A 17051-nucleotide genomic window follows, 5' to 3' on the forward strand; every position below is an offset into this window, starting at 1 on the left:
TTGTGTTCTGCTTTTTGAATAGGTCCTATCAGTAGGGCTTACTGTGCACTTCTGGACAAACACAGTCCTACTCGTTATGACTCACACTCCCGTGGTCTCTGTCAAGCACCTACTTATGACTCACAGACATCACCCTGATCTTTATCACTAAGGTCAGCTTCAAAAGAGAACAAAGTCTATTATTTCAGGGATTGTTTTGTCCCCAGTGGATCCTAAATGTAGCAGGCAGCTGTGTCAACCCCAGCCCTTTCTGCCATGACAGGCCTCGAGGTTGCAACAGACCCAAACTCTTCTGCACCACAACTAGCACCACAGTGCTGGTTTATGCTCTTCATCATTGTTTTCTCATGCATTTCCAGTTCTTGCTTTCAGTAGAGTTTGCGCCTCTGCTTTTTAGATAACTCCACACCCCCTGTTCCTTCGAGATGGCTGGGGGGAAGGGGAAGAACATTAACTCCTTCCTCTCTTACAAGCAGAAATACCAAACTATGGTGGGACAAATTTCTCTGAGACTTCCTCCCCCTTCTCCCTGCTGAGAACAGCAGGTTCAGAAGGGCTCTGAAGGCCAGGGCAAGCCTGGCAAGTGTAAAAGCCAACAGGTCCCTTCCGTTGTATGTGCACTTCAGTTACTCTGAAGCAAGGGGAGCTGCAAGTCTCATGACATTGTGCTGGACACTAGAAATAGCGTGTTTTTTGGAGGCAGTGTAGTTTCAGAGCGGAAGCTGAGGTTTCCCTTCTGTGCTGGAGCAGAGCTGGCGCTCGGCAGATGAGTCACATCACTGGGTGAGTGACCAGCGCAAGGAAAGGAGAAGTTCTCTTGTTTGGCGGTGATACAACAAAGCAAAGCCCTCTGTGACTGTCAGAGGAAAGATGTTCTGTTTCCAACAGGTTTTACTACAAACATGCCAAAAATATAAATAAAAAAATTATTGCATACTTGCTGCATAGGGAGAAACAACAACCTTGGCACTAGAGAGATGCTTTTGTGTTTCCACTGTTCTGCTGCTTATGATCAAAGCTGTTTTGCTGCCCAAACTAGAGGCAGTGCCAATATGGGGTACGTAGCATCTGCTCCAACTGGGACATCTGCTACCCCTGTCTTAACTCCTGTTGCCTTCTTCCTCTGCAGCTTCTCCCAGGCTTCAGGTCTTCTGAGGAAGTTGCCCAGACCTCCTCAGAGCAGACCAGCGCTGGGAGGAATTGAAAGTTGGAAAAATCATGGTGTTACATAGTCAGTGAGGGAACTTGGAGCTGAGAGCTTATAATGGCAGCAAATCTTGCATAAAACATTAGGCTAATTGAAAATGAAGGAAGATGGCACTTGTGGGGCAGGGGGAGGGAGTGCCATGCCCTGTGTTTTGGGCCTGGATCTGCTGATGTGAGGCTGGGGAAGCTGAGAAGTTTTCAGTTCCCTTCCCACACAGCATCGACCTTGCACCACACGCTTCTGCCCTGCATGAGGATGGTTGCAGCTCCCTGTTCCCCTCATTTCTTTTGTTTTGCACCACCTCTGAGATCACTGACACCAGCAGCTGCTGCTCCAGCCCGGTGTCTCCAAGGCCAGCTTCTGGGAGGGTATGCACTAGCTACAGCAAATGCACTGCTGTGTGGGGTGGATTACCTCACCCCAGGTGCAAAGCAGGAGAGACCCTCACACACACTTCTAATGGTCCCCGCGCTTCTTGCCCTTGGTCAGGGCACAGCTCCCCTCCTCTCCATCTGGGACGGGGGAGCTGGCCAGGTCTGGGAGCTAAGACACCAGTGCTTGGAGTGGGGCCTGGGACTGCCATCGTCCCTGCGAGGACAGGCAGGCCCTGCTGGCTGCTGCCTGCCTCCCCTGGGAAGCGCAGCAGCCTGATGCTGCAGCACAACCATCCCTGCGCATCCATTGCTGTGTTTATGAAACCTTCATAGTACAGACAGGAGACATTCCTCTCTGATCTTGCCTGATCATCACCTGACATCCCAAAGAAGTGTCATTGTAATTCAGAGCACTAAAGGCAAAAGTGAGGCTCTTCTTCCCAGTGCTCAGGCCATAAAAAGCTACGTGAACCTGCTGTTAGGCTGCTGACCTGGGAAGGGAAGATCCATGGCAGCTGAGACAAAAGCCATGTGGGTCCAAGTCAATAGAGGCCTGTACTGATTTAATAAAAGCCAATAACTCTTCCTACAAATTTGCCTTGCTAAAGCCAGGTGGCATGCCCCCTCCCTGCCCCTGGTCTGCCTGCCAAGCCTGTAGGACAGAGGGATGCTGGCTGTAGGTCTCCGACAGACAGGGAAGGCAGAGCATGGCAGCAGCACCCCGGCACATGTAAGATGCAAGTGATTAATACTGAGGAAGCAAACTAGGCTGTTGAGTAACAGAGCGTATTGCAGGAAATCCAGGCACAGCTAAGCACGCAGCCTTGCTGCTTTTGTAAAAAGGAATTTTTCTTCTATTTTATTTTTGCCAGGGATCCAGGAATGCCCTGGGGTGGGTTTAAGCAGCAGTGACAGATGCCATACTCCACAGAAAAGCCTGCACCCCATTAGCACAGGGCTCAGAGTCTGGGGGCTCCTCATCAGGACTGCACAAAATCCAGCGTTAGTGAAAGTGATGGGGTTTGCATTACAGACAGTACAGTTCAGCCCTCCTGCTTGAGATGAAGATCTTAGAAATGCAAAGTATGGCCTTGTAGCTCAGGACCCACTTGGCATAAAAGGAGAAGCCAAAATGCACATTAGGTCATGCGGGCTGCTTATTTTTAAGCTGATCTCATGATTTTTAGAGCAGTCAGCAACAGAAGTACGGCTGATCTAAAAGACACATGGGCCAAACAGCTCCAAAGCCTGCAAGCATCAGAAGATGAGGAAGATAATGGCCCCCCCCCCTCTCCAATTTCTTCAGCATACATCTGCAGTGCTTTGTCACTTCTCCTGCCTTACAGAGGGCTCCTTCAGCTTCAGACACCCTCTTTCAGAGTTGGTATCTCGCTGTGAGCCCTGACGTGCTTCAGCTGAGCAGAGGTATTTCTTTCCCCACAGGAGTTCCAGTGCCACTAATGGACCTGGACCCCATCTCTCACCCCTCTGTTCACAAAGCACCCCCCATTGCTCCTGGAGGATTAGCCTCCTCCTCCTCCTCCTCTCCGAGGCTGCAACTGCGGCATGCCCAGCTGTCGCCCAGGTTGGCCACAGAACTATTTTCCACTTGGAAGGGAATATTTGATTTGAGTGTCTGAGAGCCAATATATAGGGAGTTGCAGAACTTTTTTTTTTTTTAAATAACTAACTGCTTTTTAGAGCAAACCAATGTGTTAAGCAATGGCATAAAATTAAAGAAGTCACGGATTTTTAACTCCTGAGCTAAATCACATGCAAGTTTGTAACATCATTTAGATGACCTCTCTTCTCAGGCTCTTGAGCATACTTTAGCCTTCTGCTGGCAGTGATGGAAGACTCAGTAATAAGCATCCCCAGAATCCTTCTAACCTCTGTCAGTGATTTAGTAGCACAACACTTTACACCCTGCTGTGAGTGATAAATTCCTAAAAAACCCCTAGAACTAGATGAAGCATCTGGAGGAAAGGTGCTAATGGCAAACCTTCCGCCCTAAATATGCCCAGCTCAAGCACTGATGCTGCTAACCAGCTCACTAAAATGAGAGTTTTCCCATTGACTCCAGGCCTCAGCCTGATGTCATCAGTGTTTGGAGCACTGTGCCTTACCAGGCTTTCACTGCAGTAGTAGGTGGCTGCAGGTTTGTGACTTTGCACACCATGACCCTAACAACTAGCTTTGGGGGCTCTGGTGACATGTAGTCATGCAAGGAGTCTGGGGTGGGCTGACTTGATGCCCCCCCCCCCCCCCCCTCCTGTCGTCTCCTCTTTAAAAGGGAAACCCAAGTCAAACTTCCAAGTCAACCTGTGGCCACGACTGTACCCCTGCCTGTTCTGCAGAATTAAATCAGAAGACTGAGAAAAAGCATAAATTTGCAAGCAACAGAAGAATGATAGTGCTGGATGGTGAAGTACCAAGGAAGTCAGAATCCATATGCAACAAAATCCTTTGAAGCCTTTTGTATTTGCCCTGGGAAAGAAAATACATTGTGCTAATAAAGCACTTTTCAAGGCATTTTTACAAACATGACCACTCACAGCATCCCCGTGACATAGGTCAGCATTAATATCTCTGTTGTAATCAGACAGATTGACTGGTGTCCCACAGAGTGAATCAGTGTCAGTCTGTAGCATCCAGGGAGGCTCCTTGCTCAATCATTATTCCAAATGCCTCAAATTTCTCTCTATTTTGTTACACCTCTGGCCCCTACCCTGTAAAAATAAAATGCTAGCATTTCCTTCAACACCGGTTCTGCTTTTCCAGGAGAAAACCAGAGGGTGGCAGTTAGGAGGCTCAACGCCTACAGGGCCATTCCTTCTTCCTCTAAGCAATGAGCTCCAGTCCGATAGCAAAAATTACATTCCTGGGACATCACCACCCCCCCCCCCCCCCCCCCCCCCTGCTTTGTTGTCCTTTTGCCATGCTCTAACAAAAAAGACTCAAGGACAAGCAGGATGTACAAGCAGTATTTGTTGAGCTGTAAAAGCCAGAGGATGCCCATTTCCAGCACGATCGATCCCTGGCTCCTCGCAGTCTGGGATGTCCTAACAGGGGAGCATGCACGTGCTAGTACACCTTGCTAGTGTTATAGGCTAGCAGCATTGCACCCAGCTACACCTTGATTTGCACGCTAAAGGCATTTGTGTTTCCACTCCTTCAGATCCTCTCTTCCTCACTTTGGTCCTTCAGGCTGCTCAGAAATTATTTGCTCTATAAAAGTAGATAGATGACCACTTGGCTGAGAGTTTCTGCACCAATGGGCAGGCCCTCATTTGCCAAAGCCCAAGAAGGTTATGCAGTTCCTCTGCATTAAAGAAAGCAGTGAGGCTGGTATATTTATCAGAGCAGAAGGCAGACAGGAAGAAGAGTTTCCTCTGGTAAAGTTTACCATCCAATATCTGCAGCTCTGCATGGCTGCTCATGTGGAAAAGCTGGTACTCTACTAAATGCTTTCATATTCTGATTCCATTGCATTCACCAAGTTCTCATACTCAGGATTTTTCCTGATGCATATGCTGTCATGGCCGTTGTCTTTCATGGTGAAAGTGTCATTGGATGTTTCAGTCTTAGAATTTGTCTCCTTGTGTAGGTGCTTAACAGGGACTTCCACATCAGTCTCCAGTCTTGTGACATCTGCAGTGCTATGGCTGAAACAAGAGAGACACTATTGAGAAGAATGACTAAATCAGAAGTCATTTGATTTACATCTTAGTCAAAGACAAAATGTACCACATATAATCTGTGGAACAGCAAAATTTATATTAATCTAGTGAGGACCTGGGAGGCTCTGAAAGACACTAGAAAGTAACATTAAAAGAATTGCATACACAAAAAGAAGCAATAAACAGTTAACATTGGTACCATAAACTCTCATGGCATTAGCATATTATACTCAGAAGAGTTACCAGCAGACAGTCTAGCCTTTAGAAAGTAACTACCAGTAATAATTGGGGAAAATGGCAATGTGTGAAGCTACAGATGGCTAAGGTAGGTCTCTGAATAGGAAAGCAGTATGACAGGATTAAAGGTTGAGATTAGGACAGAGCAGAAGATGTGTTTGTATAATTGTAAGCAAATAGGAATTGCACAAAATAATGCTTGGATAAGCACTGGGATGTGTTTCTTAAAAAGAAAGGCATGTATAGAAGGAACTTATCTCAAAAGAAGAGCTGGGAATTCCTGTCCTTTGCCTTGTGAAATAATGGTGGGAATTTACTACAGAGACCAGTTTTCCCACAGCACCTGCAAGGCAGAGTGAAGGACCCAGAATATCTTTCTTTCATTCTAACATATTAAAGAACAGACTCTTGCTACCTCCCTCCTGCACCAAAATGTTAATGTCCTCATGCTGCTAAGTAAATGGGCTGTCAAGGTATTCAGGTCCTCCCCCTGCCAAGTCAAAGAAATCTTTGGCTTTTCACTGAGCAAAGAGGCTTTTTGGAAACAGACATCAGCCCTCAAAGTCTTCTTAACGTCCCAGATGAAAAACTGTACTCACAAAGTGACTTCATAGAGAGGTTCTGGGAAAAAAAAAGGGGAATCGAAGATGTGCATCGACATGTTTTATGTCTCACAGAAAAAAAACCCCAGCTGCTTCCAGGTATTCCCACCTTCCGGAATCACCCTCCCAGCCTGCCTCTCCCCACAAGGGACGGGCTGGGGCCGATGGGGCCGGGGGGGACGGGGATGGGGACGTCGGGGATGGGGGAGGGTCGGTCCGTCCGTCCGTCCGTCCGTCCGTCCGTCCGTCCGCCCTGCCCTGCCCCCCCCCCCCCCCCCCCCCCCCCTCGGACCCGCCCCTCCCGCTCGCGACCCCCCTTTCTCGCCACCGCCCCCGCCCCCTCGGACCCGCCCCTCCCGCCCGCGACCCCCCTTTCTCGCCACCGCCCCGCCCCCGGCCCCGCCCGGCCCCGCCCGGCCCCGCCCCGGCCCGCCGCTCACCCTCCCGGTTTCGCCGCCGGCGCAGCAGCGCGGCCGGGAGCGCCACGAGCGCGGCCCCGCCCAGCGCGGCCGCCAGCGCGTAGAGGGACGGGGGCGGCGCGGCGGGCGGGGGACCTGCGGGTGGAGGAGAGAGCGCCGTGAGGGCGGCGGAGGCAGAGGCCCGCCGAGCCCCCCGCCCCCGGCCGCCCTCGGCGGAGCCCCGGGGCGGGGGGGGGCGTTCGATACCCGCGGGGAACCGGCAACTGCGGCCAAACCCCGGAGAAACCGCGCAGGCCGGAGCTGCGGTCAGCGGCGGCGCGCCCGGACCCTTTCGGGCAGAAGGGCAAAGCGAACCGCGGGCAGTCGTTGAGCTCCCGGGGGGCGGGGGGAGCACGGCGGCTCCCGCCCGGGGGAACCCCCGGTGTTTGACAGCCCCGGGGTTCGTTCCCGGCGGCGGCCGGGTTCGGGCCTTCGGTCTGCGGGCGGCGTTCGCCAACCTGGCCCTCGGCAGCACGGGTCCCCTCACCTGTGGCAACGGGCGGCCCCTCCGAAACGGCATCCCTCCCGGCGGCCTGCTTCGCGGCGGGCGCATCTGCCAAAGCGTGAGGGTGAATGAGTCGTAACGCTCCCCGGAGCTGCCCTGCGGCCTCGGCAGAGCCGGGGTTGCTCCGCCAAGCAGCAGCGGGGCGGGCAGCGGTCTCCCGGCTGCCCAGCGCTGGGGGTCACCGGCACAGCTCTCCTGAGCTGGAGGCGACCGCTGCCCTGAAGCTGCCTGCCCTGGTTTGACGAGTGATGCCGTGAAAAGCCAGGCTCAGGCTTCACAAGCACGCTGCTTTGATTCTCTTGGGTCTGAGGTGGATGGGAAGAAAACACCCACTGGACCTGCTCTCGGGGTGACGGGCCAGATTTTTATCCCTGACGTGTCATCCTGTGCGTGTTCTGCAGGCAGCCTGTGGCACCCACGTCCCCCCCTCCCCGGCCGTTGCCCCTGGGGCTCCCTGGCAGCCCTGGCTGACATGTCACGTCTCTGTGCACCAGCACTTGTGGCTGGCTACACCACGGCCAGGGAATGCTTTGGCTTTGTCTTGCTGGGACTGATCTGGGTTTCCACAGGATTTTCTCACTTCATCTCTCCTATGGTGACTCCCTGGCTGGTCTGGGGGGGGGGGGGGGGGGGGTGTTGCCATCGGCAGCTGCACCTTAAGGCTCCCTGACACATGGAGCCCCAAGCCAGGCTTCTTGCCCCAGGTGACCTCCCCCTGAAGCTGTGCAACCCCCAGGTTTCCCAGGCCGTGGTCCCTCTAGCACTGGCTCTGCTGCTGTCCCTGGGGTGGGGCTCTGACCCAGGTACCCACAGCTGAGCACCTGCACCCCGGGGATGGGGTGGACTGTTTCTATCCCACCTGCAAAGAGGATCCACAGCCCAAAAGGAATGTCAAGTGGATTTGTCTCGCTCACCTTCTGTCACTCACAGAGTGCCAGGGTTTTGCACCCCTTCCCCTGCAGCCCAGGTCACTTACCCGTGGGCACTCGCTGGGGCGCACCGCCTCGGGGGGTGAATGGGGGTCTGGTGTGCCTGCTGGTCCCCGGGCTGGGCTGCTGTGTGACTGGGGACTCTGCGGGAAAGACTGGTCATCAGGCCATTTCCCCCACTCCCTGTCTGCAGTACAAGCCATGTAAGAGCAAGATGTGCCAAGGGCAGGAGCCAGCCTCCTATCCTGCACAGTCCTGAGCCCAGAGGGACACAGGGGACATTTTCCTGACCCCTTCTGAAGCAGGGAGGATGCCAGCCCCTGTGGTTTCTTCTCTAGGTAGGAAACAAAACGCAGTTCATATTTGGCATTATGTGTCTGATCCTGCTATGAAAGAGGAAACTCCCTGCCTCACTCCTGTGCAGCAGAGATGAGGAGCTCTAAGCTGTGGACTCACCTCTCACCGTCAGCTGAACGGCATCGCTCTGCTGCACAGCCCTGGCCCCAACCCTGTTTTCGGCCTCACAGTAGTACTTCCCGGTGTCGGAGGGCTGCAGGCTGTCCCACGCCAGCTCGGCCTGGCTGCTCAGGAGCAGGGCTTTCCCTCCCGGCACGCTCCTGAACCAGCGGTAGCTGATGGGGGGGGACCCGTTGGCCACACAGGTCAGGCTGGCCCTGGCTCCTGGCGGGAAAGTCAGTCCCGGCTCGCTGGCCCTGATGACGGGCTTGGTCGCTGCAACTGGAAGACAAAGCAGATGGGGCCCAGGTCACGCTGGCCCTGGTCGCGGTGGGGAAGGTTCCTCCCCACCTGCCATGGCAGTTCTTGCTCTGGCTTTCAGTGCTTTCCCAGGAGGAAGAGGGGCACCGCTCTCACGACACCTCTCTGCACAGGTTAAGCTCAGTTAACCCGTGCCTAAAGCCAGGTTTACACCAGCTATGCCACCGTTGCTGCTGCCGATCACGCAAGTCCTGCTCTGTTGAGTGGGTGCCCCCCTTACAGAAGGACAGTTCTTTCTAGCGGACACTGAGGACGCTTGGGAAGGGGAGAAAGCAGATTTGGCTAGTACAACGCCCACTTGCTGTCCCACTTGCTACAAGAACCAGAGATGCTGGCTACCTGCACAAAACCAAAACCAGATGTGGATGTTATCTCAAGCACCACAGGTTCAAGTGGCCCATGAGCAGATCCAGATTAGGGTGCGTACTAACTGATCCCCCTTCCCCAGTCCATCCCTACACCTCCATGAGTGGAGAAGAAGGGCTAACACAGCAAGGGAGGAGGATGCCTCAACACCCAGCCTGGATGTGGGTAGACAGTATGGTGTTAAAGAGTATTCCCACAAGCTGCTGCTTCTCCGGCATGCTCTGTGGATTAGACTGGCTACACAAGAGCAGGGCTTTATTGCTGGATTTACCTTTGACAACTTTAACCGTAGTGGTCACCTCCTTTGTTATCAAGCTGTTATTTTTAGACCTCCAGATGACTTGACAGGTGTAGTGTCCACTGTCGGGGATTTCAAGGTTCTCGATTAGGAGTGAGGCGTCCCCTGGGCTGTGCTTTGGGACGCTGACCCGGTCTCGGAACTGAGACAACAAGACATGGTCACCAGAATCGTCCCTCCGAAAGATGGTAGAGGTGCCATAGTCTCGCTCCATGCTCCAGATGAGCGTTTGCTGTGTGAAACCCTCTGAGGGCATGTAGGTACACGGTAAAGTGGTGGATCTCATCCATGTGCCCTTGATCTCTTGGACACCAGACAGATCCAGCAGGGCTGCAGGGAACAACAGTTGAAAGGAAGAAATAAGAACAGAGCAGACAAGGAGAACATCCTTAGCATAGGTGGGAATCACTAGGAGGTGGAAGCCAGCATGCGGCCACATCTTAGATGTGCTGTAGACGACAGCCAGCTAAACCAGGGCCTGTCCCCACCTCACTGAGCATAGGGAAGTGAACAGTTGCTTCGACCTCATGGCTATTTTTATTGTTTCTCTCTGGACACTTGCCAGTTCTCAATTCCTTCTCAGTACAAAGAGGCACAAATCCTGCTCCTGGTGGCAGCATCACAGCTACAGTCTTCACAAAACCTTAAGGAGCATCTCTTATTCCTGCTCTCTAGCCCCAATCTTTACACCCTACTTCTGCTGCTTGGCTTTCTGCTTACACTTGCACATGATGAGTCAAACAGCAATGGCCTCCCCCCACTGACATGGGATGCTCTGACAACACGACTTGCAGTGTTGACTTCTACATTCTACATGGGAGGAAGGATGAACAAAGCAAGTTTACTGCTTCACTGCAATTAACAATGAATGCAACATGCTTGCATTCATTAACATCACTATTTTTTTATGCAACTTCCCTGGTGCTCACAGGACCCAGCAGTAGCTGTGTGGGCAGAAGCACTTCTCTTTGCAACAGCCTGTCCCAGAGCTAACAGGAGGTGCCAGCTGGGGGAAGGCAAGTATCTGTGGATCTGTGTCCATGAGGACAGCCAAGGGGACTGCTGGGACTGAGCATAGTGGAAGCTTGTTTCTGAAATGGAGCTTTGGTTTTCCTTTATCAGATGACTTTGAGAGGGCAGGCACAACTCCATTCTTCAAATCTCACATCCCATTCAAACACAGCTCCTTGATGTATAAGCTTTTAAAGGTTTTCCATTTCTTTTCTTCCTCTTTTCATAGACTCCCACCAAGAAAAACTAAGAAGGGCGAAAGCTATTTAGAAAACTGCTCAGAAATACACTCAAGGCATTTGGTGTGCTCAAGTTCAAGTATGTTTGCTATGCATTGTATTCATCTGGACACAATTTTGTTTAAACATCTCTCCTGTATTGTTTTGCATTGCTGTGTGCCGTGAAATAGCTGCCAGTTTCCACTGGTTGCCTGCAGAGCAGCTGCACTCTGTATGTGACCAATTTCAACATTAGCAGGGATGATTTCAAAGGAGGGCTGATTGGAAGGAATGGGAGAAACTCAGCATTTTTTAAAGAAATATTTCCTCCCAGTGACACTTCTTAAACTGGGATGTAGTCTTCTAGACAAACAATGTGAATTCTCCCACTGGAGGGAAATAGAGCTGGACCAGGCAAAAACCTGAGGGGCTGTGTTAGAGATTAGAAGACTGATCAGAAGGATTTGTATTATCTATAATGCATGCTAATGGAAAAAAAAGTTGAACTCTCATATTCTGGCCCATCTGCTAAAACAGCTGAGCATCTTCCTTCCTAGCCTGCCAGCACCAGCTGTCCTGGTGGCATGGAAGCACCATGCAGGCAGGAGCCTTTAGAGATCTGCTCTGAAGTACTGGACCTGGAACAGCAACAGTGGACCAAACACAATCTTTTTGCTTTAGCCTTAGAAGACTTCAGATCTGACCTAGATTTCTTGGATCATACCTGCTTCAACCAGATAAGCACCCTGCCAAGCACTCAAGTGGGCACAGGAGAAGAGGGGGTGGATTTTGTGGTACACAGCTCATTCTCACAATCTGCCCACTGAGACCACAGCTCCTCTGGGAAGTGCTTCTTGTAAGTAGCAAATTACCTGAATTTAGCTGGATTTGGCTCTACCCATACCCTCTTACCCCGCTCCCCCTTTCCCCTCCGCCCCAGAAAGGCACTGGTTATGTTCAGCTGCATTAACTCACAAGAAGTCGCTTGAAAGACAGATCCCATAAATCTGCAAAGCTGTTTTTTTCTGATGAAATGGGGGACTTACTTTAACCCATTTTTCTAAATGTCAGGAGCAATTCTGTGCTTCTGTGTGCAACTTGTTAAAGCACCTTTTTCCTGTCTCCCAAAACTTTCCTCTGCCGGTGTCAGTGTCGAAAGTGCCCTGGGAGGGGCCATATGCCTCATGGGCATATGAATCAAAGCAAAGATACCAGTGTCACCTCTCCTAATGCACCTAGAGAGTCAGCAGATCAGGAGAGACCAAACAGAATCATGTGTGTGCCCGCACTTAGTCTCACAATTACAGCTCCTCTTCTTCCCAGGACCACGCTAGCAGACAATGGTGATGCATTATTAAACTCTAGAAGAATGCATATTCCAGCTTCACAAAGGCTGTTTTGGAAGCTAACTCACCAGAGCAGGTCCTCTCCAAGGGACTTGAACAATCCTCTTTTGTTCTTGCTTTTGGGCATAGGAGCTGACCTTTTGCCCAATACTGGTCCGTTTGTACCAGTCTTAAAAGCACCTTTTTGTATCTGCTACCAAAAGAGACTTGTGAATTCTCAGGCTCTATTTTTCATACAAGAAACTAAAGACTTTCCACGCTTGACAATTTTTAAAAATTAAGACACTATAATTCAAAAGATTTTCCCTACCCTCTTAGTAGTCTGATTTGTTCTTACACATTGAAGTGTTTACTCACCGTTGCAGCTGATGAAAGCCATCACAAACACCACTATCCGCACAACTTCTCCCATTCTCCCAGAACTGCAGGTCCGTCCTCCTTTCCCTGCACTTTGTGAGAGCCCCCCACACTCCTGGGACCAGAATGCAAGTGAAGGACACTTCCCTTTCTTCTGTCCTTTGTCATCTAGGATCCTCTTTCTGAAATATCACGAGTCCATTTCACTGCTGAATTAGGTGGAGGGTAAAGGATGGACAAAGACTATATGGATCTTCCCAGTTCCATTTCATATTCCCCTGTCCCCACCCACTTCTCTTACCATTGTCTTGACTTTTCTGACTAGTGCTCTTCTTTATTCTTCATAATTGTGTGTTTCTTTTTTTCTTTCTTTTTTTCCTTTCTTCCACATTTGCATTCACTTCACAGTGAAAGAGCTTTATGATGACTACACAGTCAAGCACTCGGTAGCAAGGGAAAGCAAACTTGAGGAGCTAGCTTGTGAAGCAAGAATTCAGTTCCCTCTGACTTGTGTGTGTGATGATATTGCTCAGCAGAGTGCTCAGCATCTCTTTCCATTGTACATGAGGGCTCAAAATGGGGCATCCAGAAATGGAAAAGCACAGGTCTGAGTACACTGACTCACCTAACACCACGCAGGAGCATGAGGCAGAGACCAACTTGTTGATGCTCAATTCCATTTCCTTAGTGTCTTCTCCTGCTGATGGTACTCAGCTCTTCCACCATGCACATGTACCAACTTCTACAGCAACACACTGTCTGAGGGCAACCCCGTTCACCTTCTGAGTAGGTCAGTCTGTGACCTGAGTGAGGAAGAAAACCAGCCCTAGTTCCTTTGCCAAAGACTCTGAGCCTTTTAGACCAGAAAACTTAGCACGCCACTTCTACTGCTTTCTTCTGTTTTAACAGAAAATGTGTAGAGAAGAAGTATTAAAAAAACCAGCATCCTGCTCTTTACTATGATAGGAATTTCCCTGCAGAAGCTCCATTTTCTACCACCTGCCCAGAATCTGTGCCCTATTGCAGTGCAGCTACAGATGTAGTTATACCGACGAGGGCCATGGAGAAGATGCATGAGGAAACGAAAGGTTAACAAGCTAGAGTCAGCCACATTTAATGTTACACAAGATTTTACCATCTACCGGTGATCAGATGGTCACTGCCTGGTACTCTGATTTTCACAGCATCACAGACTATCTTGGTACACATTTCTGCTGCAATAGTCCAAGCTCATGGGCAAAAGTCAGCATGTTTCATGCCATGCAAGCACATGCAGTGTTTTCTAAGGAGGTGACTTATGGCTGGTGCCAGAGGGACTTTAATCCAGGAGACATTCTGGCTATGCTCTGTAGGGGTATCTTTGAAAGTACATTCAGTTATCAATAGGTGTTATGCACAGGATTAGTATGTGCCTGCTCATTATTACCAAAAGGAGGAGGAATTACAGAAGATAAGAAACATGTATAAAAGCAAATCTACTGACCTAGTGAATTCTGTTATAGGCTTTTAATCAGTCACTAAAGCAACTTTTTGGCATTTATTCAATAGACATGCCTTAGCATACAGTTTTAACAACTGCACCAGGAGAATAGTATCTTTGAGCAGGAGGCAGATGTGTCTGAAATACAGGGAGACATTTTCTGTTGGAGCTGGGAGGGAAAGGTAATTGGTGTACTTTTGCCACAGCTACATCCTGTCATGACAGATACCTGTTTGCTTTAGCTGACATGTTTACATTGCAGCTGAGCTCAGACTGTTCTCTGGACATGCTGCCATTCATCAATGATGGCTTGTTCCCTCTCTGCACAGGACAATGAAAACAAAGTCAGTAAACTCATGGGAACTGTGCAGGTCTCGTTTCAGTCTTTGGGTGGAGGCACGTCCACACTTGGATGGCTTGCTGAGTGCGGTTTCAGTTGAGCTCTGCTTATTGCTGCAGTAATACTCGCCTGTGGCAAGCATGTGCAGCCTGGAGCAAAAAGCTGAATGTGGTGTGGCAAGACCTGGTACAACAAATTCATACGAGTTCCAGGCTAAGAGCTACCACCAGCTGTCATCCTGCCCAGGAAGACAACGGAGGCAGCAGCAACCCCCTTTCTTGCAGAGCATGTCCTTGCTGGTGCAGCGGAAACTTGATTTTTAGTGCCTTTTCTTCCTGACTTTGCTGAAGCTACCAGTGTGGTACTAGTTCATACTGCCTGTACCCCATCTGCCCACTATGCCACCAAGAAGCCATTAGCTGTGTTTAAATCCTGCCCAAAAGCAAGCAAGCAAGCAAGCAAACAAAAAAGAACTTGTTAAAATTCAAGCAATGTCACTGAAAGAGTGAATATGACTCCATTTTCAAAGAGGTGATTTAAACCCAACCTTTTGCACAGCCTGGCCCATGACTGGCAATAGAAGCTTATCCCAACAATCTACCATCTCCTACACAAAAGACTTTAAAAGAGCTGGATTTTGGGGAACATGCCCTGGGACAAGCTGAAAACCCAAGCTAAAACTGCTGATATGACTACTTTCTGAACCAGACATGCAAGACTTCCTGAAGCTGTAATTATACATGATAAAAAATGACGATTTAGCTAAAACAAACACAAAGAACTGTAGTTCCTCAAATGTGATGTACATGACATCTTTCTCTCCCTGGGACAGAGATGTAGCTGCTAGTTTTCTTCTCCCCGAGTCATATAGTCAGCCCATTTCTTTCTTACCAGAGGGACTCCTCATAGTTTTGCATCTGAACACATGAAGAAAAAACCTTTAATGTCTCAGACATTATGGCTAGTTACCTGGTTTATTATAATGAAATACATTTATTTCAGTTTCTCTGCTTTGGATTGAATCCATGGCTTTCTCCCTTGCAGTGCCAGGTGGGTAAGGCACCCTGCAGCCTTTCCCCCTGCAGGCACCCACCTTCCATCCACATACTGGACATGACATGCTGTCAAGCACGATTTCTTCAAGTATCGCAGCTCAGGCAGTGACCAGTATGACTCTTTGTTCTGCAAGTTCTGCTACTATATCTCGGGCTAATTAGAGGTGGCACAGTAAACTCCCCGTTTCCCCCAAAATGAGTGCAGATGAGACCTCAGACCCTGCTCATAGGGACAACATCTGCAGAGCTTCATGTTTTGACATAGTCTGCCAGAGGCTAGAGAAGTTTGCTATAATTTTCCTGGTGATGAAAGAAGATTTTTAGCCTGCAAGGGGGTGAAATTCAGTACCAAGCTTTGAGCAAACCACCAAAAATGTAGGTAACTGAAGAAGGTCTCAAAGTGCTCTTTTTGAACCATTTGCACTCAGAAAAAAAGGTGATTTTTACTGCAAGACTTGAGACATTTGTATTTGGTCCATCCATAGCCAACTCACAGATCTGACTAAACAGATTGTTGTGTACTAAGTATTTTTTGGATGTCACACAGAAGCTAATTGTATGAGCCCCTAGTCATGTACACCACAATTCTCTCACATGTATCAGACAATCGTACAGATAGTCATGAAAACTTGACCTTTGTTCCACCTTAAGAAACAGAAACTTAGTGTAAACGAGCGTCTCCTTCAAGGCCTGTGTGGCAGAAATGTGATATACAAGTGCTCTTTCTGAAAACCAGCTTCCCTTCCCAGGAAATCCCAGGTCAATCACATCAGTTCTGGGTTACCCATTATCTCGGCCAAATCCTTGTAAGTACTTCCTAGCACTAAGAAAGAGACCCATGTATATGATGTCATCTGAATATTCATTTCCTACTTGGTGCCACAGATGGGCTTCACAAATTCAGCTGTTAGAGCAATACAGATTTTACCTTTACCTGCAGTTATCACACGCACTAGCTACTGATGCTTTTGATAGCCTCACTGCTATCATAATACTTGCTGTTTGCAAGCTTCCCAGTTTCCCTTTTAGTGGCTCCATGAAGGCTGGTTGAGCTCTGGTTTTGGTAAACACAAGTGCTGGTCTAGGAAAATTTGCCTTAACCTCAGCTTGTCTTCCTGGCATGCAGCTGTACACCACGGATGTGTTGCAAAAGATGCACAGCAACTGCCCTTTTTCCCAGAGATATCCCACACTGAATTAGGATCCAATGCCTGTCTTGCATTGTCCAGCTGTCCAACAGCGCATGCAGCCACAAAATGCACAGAGAACCTAGTTCATGGATTCCTTTTCAGTTTCATGAGCTTGCCTTTTCCTGCTTGCCTTAAAACCATTTTATTTAGCATCACCAGCTCCTGGTTATGGTTGTCTAGCCAGTATAAAACTGCTATTTATCCATGTTTGTACAGCTACATTGCCTGTGGCTTTGCAGTGCAACTGAAATTGAATTGTTTTTTGATTTTGTGGCACAGCTGTGGGATACCCGATAGCAGTCATCCACAGAGTGTCAACAGTGAGAGTGCCTGATGTGCTCAGACCACGTTGTGACCAGCCTGCTCTTCCTTGGAAAGCCCTTTGTCTCCATACCTCTATCTTGCCTTAGTGCTCTCTTCTTCTGGGACTGGAGCTCTGGCCACATCACACCACCTCAGAGGAACAGCACTGCAAGTCATCTCGGGCAGTCAGAGCCAAGTCCCTGTTTGGGGAGCCGTGGCAGTCATGCTGAGGTACTCTGAGTGTATCGAACGTTACCACACTCCCACCTGAGAAAACACACCTTGCAAACCCAGTGCTTTTACTGATGCAGTGGGTGT

At 49.6% G+C, this 17051-nt stretch overlaps 1 protein-coding gene across 5 annotated transcripts; it reads right to left on the reverse strand.

Moving 5' to 3' along the window:
- Positions 1-4043: 4043 nt before the first annotated feature.
- On the reverse strand, positions 4044-14045 carry LOC115333777 (V-set and immunoglobulin domain-containing protein 4-like). 5 transcript variants are annotated; one of them, XM_029997195.2, is made up of 8 exons: positions 12366-14045; positions 9407-9763; positions 8449-8730; positions 8040-8135; positions 7046-7111; positions 6541-6654; positions 6098-6119; positions 4044-5246 (listed from the first exon to the last, which is right to left on the reverse strand). In XM_029997195.2, the coding sequence occupies exons 1-8, from the start codon at positions 12418-12420 to the stop codon at positions 5042-5044; spliced, it is 1197 nt and encodes a 398-aa protein (XP_029853055.1). In that variant the 5' UTR covers positions 12421-14045; the 3' UTR covers positions 4044-5041. The 5 variants fall into 5 exon arrangements, with proteins under 5 accessions (XP_029853055.1, XP_029853056.1, XP_029853059.1 ...); XM_029997198.2 differs by lacking the exon at positions 4044-5246 and adding an exon at positions 5639-5841; XM_029997196.2 differs by lacking the exon at positions 8040-8135.
- Positions 14046-17051: the final 3006 nt, after the last annotated feature.

The sequence above is a fragment of the Aquila chrysaetos genome, chromosome 21, assembly GCF_900496995.4.
Source record: "Aquila chrysaetos chrysaetos chromosome 21, bAquChr1.4, whole genome shotgun sequence".
Taxonomy (NCBI): domain Eukaryota; kingdom Metazoa; phylum Chordata; class Aves; order Accipitriformes; family Accipitridae; genus Aquila; species Aquila chrysaetos.

Excerpts from the sequence above, each read along its gene's own strand:
- LOC115333777 (XM_029997195.2), bottom strand. The coding sequence starts at position 12,420 with ATGGGAGAAGTTGTGCGGATAGTGGTGTTTGTGATGGCTTTCATCAGC. Across the intron at positions 9,764-12,365 it reads GGCTTTCATCAGCTGCAACG|CCCTGCTGGATCTGTCTGGT; the intron begins GTGAGTAAACAC and ends TGTTCCCTGCAG. Across the intron at positions 6,120-6,540 it reads CCGGCGGCGAAACCGGGAGG|AACCTCTCTATGAAGTCACT; the intron begins GTGAGCGGCGGG and ends TTTTTTTCCCAG.